Genomic DNA, 6,000 nt, shown 5'->3' with positions numbered 1-6,000 from the left:
AACAAATTCCAATATTTAACAGTAGAAGCAAAATGTGATGCCCTCTCCTGAGCTGCAAGGAAGTAAAAGCTTTGGACAAGCGTAGCACGCAAGGTAGGAAAAACTGACATGGCAGAAAAAAATGGCAGGGTAGGAAAAACTGACAGGGTAGGAAAACCTGATGCTACATTGTTTTAATGAATAGATTAAATTCTAACAATGTAAATTGAATGTGATTTTACCAAATGAACATGGTTTTGTATAATACAAATATCACATTGTTAAAAATAATTTCAGATGTAAATTTTTAACACTAGCATATGTTAATATTTTATTGTATTCATCTTGTGTGGGTATTTTTTTTTTTTAGGAAAATATTTTTGTACTTCTATGGGAATGATAACAGCATACACGTTCCAAATTTTAATGAACTACTTGTTGATTTTTGTTAAACAACATATATATATTGTATAATATAGATATTATATATATTATATGAAATATAATATATATATCATATATATATAATATATATATAATTGTATTGTGTATTTACCCTATTACACCCTACAGCGGTTTCAATGAATCCTGACCTGGCAACCTCTGGCTTTCAGTCCTGGGCCTCTCTCAAAAGCAACTGTCGTTTGTTCTAATCAAACTGTGAGGGTGTTTAGAGATGTGGAATAATGTCGACTGGGGTTAGTTTTAGAGCGTGACTTCATAATTGTGCAATGGGGCAGATTTGAATTAATCAGGTGACGCATGTCTTTCATTTTGCCTTAACTGGTTGCTGCAGCACCACCACCATTGTCGTCATATTCAACTCTTAAAAAAAAAAAAAAAAATAGAACTGCTAATGTTAAATCGAGGTGTATGCTTGTTTCATTTACAAGAGCTGATATTATTAGACGTTTGATTCATTGTAAAATATGTGAAATAATAATCCCACTACGCTATGCTGATTCTTTTGGACGAGGACGTTACAACACAATTCGTTAATGGCGATTTTACAAACTTTGCTTTAGTTTCACCCAGTTTTTATTTTGTGTATTTAGGAGAACGATCGCCGCGCTTGGTTAGTTGTGTATTTGACAGTGTGTTTCATACTGCATAGACTGAGGGGGCGCTGCGCTCGGCTGAATTCGCTAATCTGCAGCGCTTCCCGATGCCCGCAGTCGCTCTACCGGACTCCGCCGGACGGAGACAGGGCGGAAAGGGATATTTGATGGTCTAGATACAATGGTGATGCTGAAGTATCAGGGACTGTAAAGCTGGCGATGTAGCGGAGCCAAGGCGTTTTGATATGCCAACCTTCCTCGTTCAGACAGGTACCGTAATCGTGCTTCTTGGACCAGGCTTTCGGGATTTATTTCTCCCGCAGTGTGGCCTGCACGAGTGCGACAGGGGACTCGAGTCCATTCAATGGCTGGTGATAGGAACCTGATCTGGGTCTGCCTTAGACACACTGTCGGTGACATGTTTAACGTCGTTTACTCACAGTCGTATTGGTCAAGGAAGTAGGTTGCGCTGAATCATAAACTAGAGAGCCTCTGGTTTTACATTTGAGTCAATTAGGAGTAGGGACCGGGAGTTTGTATTAACTCTGTGTTAATATGACAGTCAAGCATAAGGTGCAAATATTGTGACAGTATTTTTTTTTTCTTTCTATTTTATATCGCTTAGTTTATAAGGTTGCGTTTTATCTTTTTTATGCATGAATCTTATTAGGGTTGTTTTTCTTGGCATTGGCCATCGTATACAAGTGCAAAACATACCTCGTGAAATATCTTACAACGCTTACAATAGCTTCTTGAAAAACCTCGATAAGCACAAATCTCATGTCATTTTTAAGAATGTATGATTATTATTGTATCGTGCTCGGGAGAATCTAAGCCCAACCCTTCCGCCCTTCATGGCTCCAGTCAGGATTGTGCTGTGGGGGCTACATGTTTTCCTTTCTGCTTTCTGATCTTAATACGATTGTGCAGCACATTAGCCAGCGGCACAAATTAATCCTAATCAAATTAGCATTCACTTTATATACAGTAAAACATAACGATGACAAAACATTTCCTGATATCTGTTTGCAACAAGCCTTTATGAACGTGTTTATGTACTGCAATGGTGGCGAACCTGTAAAAACAAGTGTGTGTGTGTTTACTTCCTGTCACAGTGTAACTTTAATAACCATTATGTTAGCATGCAGGCAGACCATGGTGTGCTGCATTCTTTATACACTGGCATACCGTAACAGCAAATTATATATGTTACTAAATGCTTAGCTGTCCCCTACAGTGATAGTAATAGAGGACGCAATATGCCACACCTTATTAGTTGATGTGGCTCAAGTATAACTTTAATTATTATTATTATTATTATTATTATTATTATTATTATTATTATTATTATTATTATTATACACAGAGAAAGTAGATGCAAAGTTGAAGTCGGGCTGTTTTTTGGGAACCATTTTTGTGTGTCAAAGTGTTTTAAAAATACGTTAACAAGCTGGACTTGTACACTAAATTGCATTTTTGGCTGTATTGTTGCAATGGAAACGTGTTAGGTTCATGTCTCTAAGGGAAATAATATCTCCTGAATGATTAGGTATTGTTAACCGTGTGCCAGTTTAATAGGTACTGTGTTTTTAAGCGTCTTTTCTTCGACTGAAGAAATAGACGCCTATCTTAGGTTTGAAGCCAGTCTTATATACTGCTAATGGCAAGGTACTAAACCTCTGATGAAACTCCATTACCATTGTATAGCTAGACACTGCACTTCTCCAAATTTAGGAAATATACAAAAACAGTTTTCAGATTAAACAAAGGGATGTTATTGTAAGGGCTAACCCATGTTTCCTTGTGTTCTGCACATGGAACTGGAACCGCATTGTTTAAAGCATTATGAAGTGCTGGTTTTGTCAGAGACTATTCATTTACTGCAGTATAAACAAACAACTTGTTTTTGAAAAAAACAAAGATTGATGAGCAATTGTTATGATTTTGCTGATTTTAACTTTAGGCTTAGCAGCAGAACACTCCAGATCTTGAAACGAACAGACAGGCTCATTTCAATGTTTTTAATGAAATATATTTCAAGATACAAAAAAAAAAAAAACATTGTTGTATTGGAATTCCCTTTTAAAGGTGTTGGCACAAAAAATAAATAAATAAAAAGTGCTTGTGACTGCACATAAACTAATTGGCCTCCTGTTTCAAACACAAATCTATTGGGATGAGATCCCCAGAACTTTAAGCATTGCTATGTAATTGAAGGTTGTTGATGCATTCATCAGTAAATTATTAACCCTTTTATAATGAGATTTCTTGACAGCAACCAATAATATCTTACAAGAGACCTTTTGTTTAGGAGACATCTATGGTAGAGTTTCATCATGGTTCTGAGTGAGGTGGCACATTATTTAGGGCTATTTTATGAAATAAAACATTCCGGTGTGGTCCTATTGTACCCACACAATTGTAGAATTAGCTAGGGCAGTGGCCAATATTGGGCTACACAACTAGTCAGTAGCTGAGCTTGGTTTCAAAACCAAGATATTCGATATGTTGACTGAATTGCTTGGCTTGTTGATACTTCTGTTGAGGATGGTTAATAGTAAGAACTTGGCAACTTATTTTCCCTAAACTGAAAAATAAAGGTGATCTTTGTGCACAAAGTGAATTCTAGGGTAAATAGAATAATAGGGAATATGCATTGGATATAGCAGATGATTCGTATTTGAAAAAGTAAACCATGATTCACTGCTGGTATTCAGGAAAGTAAACTTTCCTGTTTTAATAGTTCTGTTGATAATAAAACTTACAGAGATCATATCGAAGCTGTGCAGTTAGTCATAAACATTGCCCTTTCGCATACAGTACTTGTCAAATTAAAATATGTTCAAATGTTCCTTTTGCACATGTGACAGAACTAAGGCTAACAAATCAAGTGAACAGTTGAAGTTTCAGCTCAAGGTTTACAGTAGCTGAAGTGCTGAGGTCATGAATGCAGCTCAACCTCCTAACAGATTAAGATCTCTTTTCTTGATAGAAGTAAATGGTGGAAGTGTCTTTGTGTGCAAGTACTATAAAGTGCATTATATGGGGGTTCTTCAGCTATAATGATCCTCTGACATTGTACCAACAGTGCTAATGTCATATTCTTTATATTGCCTAGCTATTAACACGTTCTGCACTTTAAAATGATCCTCAGTTGTCTTTGCTGAGTAGAACAAATTAAACTAAAGGAAATAATTGTGCACACCAAAGTGATGATCACACCTGACAAAATGAGAGTAAAGCTGTTATGTTTTTGTTTGTTTTTTTTTACCCTCTTGGCTTTTCCTGATAAGTAGTGCCACATTTATTTAGGCATTTGCAAACAAAATATATGCAAGCAGCTCTGGCCCATGTCACTCCAGTGCATGCAAATCAGTGAGAGAGAATGAAAGTTCATTTCAGACCATCGGATCGTCTTGCTATCGACCAATAGCAGGTCACAAGCCATAACATTAAAAAACAAAAATATAAATAATTAAAAGCTTTGGAGTGACTCAAGGTATGAAAAATTGGGGCAGTTGCAATACTTTGGGTACTGTGGTATTTTATACAGTCTTGTAAGCTTATGTTCTGCTGTTACTATGAAACAAGTTTGCTTCTAAAACATTAAGGACGCACCCGACCTCTTCTAATCCTTTGGGCATGTAAGTACAAGTAGATGACAACATGTATTTTGTTTGTTGTTAATTGGCACAGCCCACTGTCAGATCTGCTCTGGAAAGCTTTCTTTCACCAGTGGGAACCTGCAAAGGGCAGATAGCTATATCTTAGGCTTAATGTAACATTACTTGATGAGCCTTCCAACTCCACAGTCAGAGAGGCTATGGTAGACGGCAGTTCATAACTCAAACTAAGCATGCTTGTGGTTCCAGATCACAAATTGCAAAGATGTCTTGAAACTAAGAGACATAAAGCCTTTTGTAGAAATTAAAGATCAGTAAAGGCAGACATGAATCTGCTGTTGAATTGAAGTAAACAAAACAAAAAAAATCATTACTTCTTACCAAAAGCAGTTTAACGTTGACGGTTATTGCAAGCCATGTGCTCTTAATGTACAGCAAGAATCGTACAAAACACAGCATTTTATTAATCATGTTATGGAGTACAATGTCAATCTATGTAATGTTGTACAGTATGAAAGCATGAGTTATATATGAATGGACAATACCAATAATCCCTGATTTCATTATTGCTCCCCTGTGCTGCACAATTTCTAATACGCAAGGTCTGCTTTGTTTCAGGTAGTAATTGGATTGTGTAGCACAGACAGATGCACCATGTATTCAGAGTGGCGGTCATTGCACCTCGTGATCCAGAGCGATCAGGGTCACATGAGTGTTCTGCACAGCTATCCTGACAGTGTGGGTCGTGATGTGGCAAACGCAGTGGTGCGCCCGCTTGGACTGGGCTTAAACACCATAGGGGTCGAGAGCATCCTCAAAACAGACAAAGAGGTAAGAGGTCTTCTGAGCTACACTCTGACTACACAGCAGTATGGTTGTACACGGCGATCACTGAAATCTTAATTGGGGTTGAGTGGTAATTTCAGTTATTGATATAAGTAGTGTATATTTCAATGGCAGAGCTTCAGATTCTAGACTTTTTCCTGTACTGTATTTTTTAACAATTAGTCTAAAAGCTTTACCTTGGTAATGTGCAATTAGAGGTGCTGACAGTGTAATATATTTTTTTTGTCTGTATATTTTTCCAGATGTCTGGTGGCTGCATAATTGGAACGGTCATTAGATATGCATATCAAAAGCAGAGAAATAATAAAACAAGCTACTAAATAGGCAAGCCTAATGCATTTCTGTTTTTCATATTTCTGACAATTTATTTTTGACCCCTTCACTGCTTAAGGGTTAAGCATTTTATGACCCATGGTGATTCTGTGGGGTATTTGCACAGTATCTGTGTTTAATTATAAACTGAATATACACAACCTAAAACAATGAATGCAGTA

The 6,000-nt window shown here is 36.8% G+C and overlaps 1 protein-coding gene across 12 annotated transcripts in view; it reads left to right on the top strand.

Annotated features, from left to right (window-relative positions):
• Positions 1 to 826: 826 nt before the first annotated feature.
• Positions 827 to 6,000, top strand: part of LOC121297892 (ral GTPase-activating protein subunit beta-like) — a 30,770-nt gene continuing 25,596 nt past the window's right edge. For 6 of the 12 annotated variants that reach the window (XM_041224504.1, XM_041224500.1, XM_041224499.1 and 3 more), the window contains exons 1-2: positions 827 to 1,307; positions 5,283 to 5,491. In XM_041224504.1, coding sequence (XP_041080438.1) covers positions 1,283 to 1,307; positions 5,283 to 5,491 — 234 coding nt within the window. In that variant the 5' untranslated portion in view covers positions 827 to 1,282. Of the gene's footprint in view, positions 1,308 to 3,749; positions 4,682 to 5,278; positions 5,492 to 5,748; positions 5,831 to 6,000 lie in introns of those variants that run through there. The other 6 variants (XM_041224503.1, XM_041224502.1, XM_041224501.1 and 3 more) reach the window with 4 other exon arrangements.

This window comes from Polyodon spathula, chromosome 23 (genome assembly GCF_017654505.1).
Source record: "Polyodon spathula isolate WHYD16114869_AA chromosome 23, ASM1765450v1, whole genome shotgun sequence".
NCBI classification, from domain to species: Eukaryota; Metazoa; Chordata; class Actinopteri; order Acipenseriformes; family Polyodontidae; genus Polyodon; species Polyodon spathula.
This window is presented reverse-complemented; position numbering and strand designations above follow the sequence as displayed.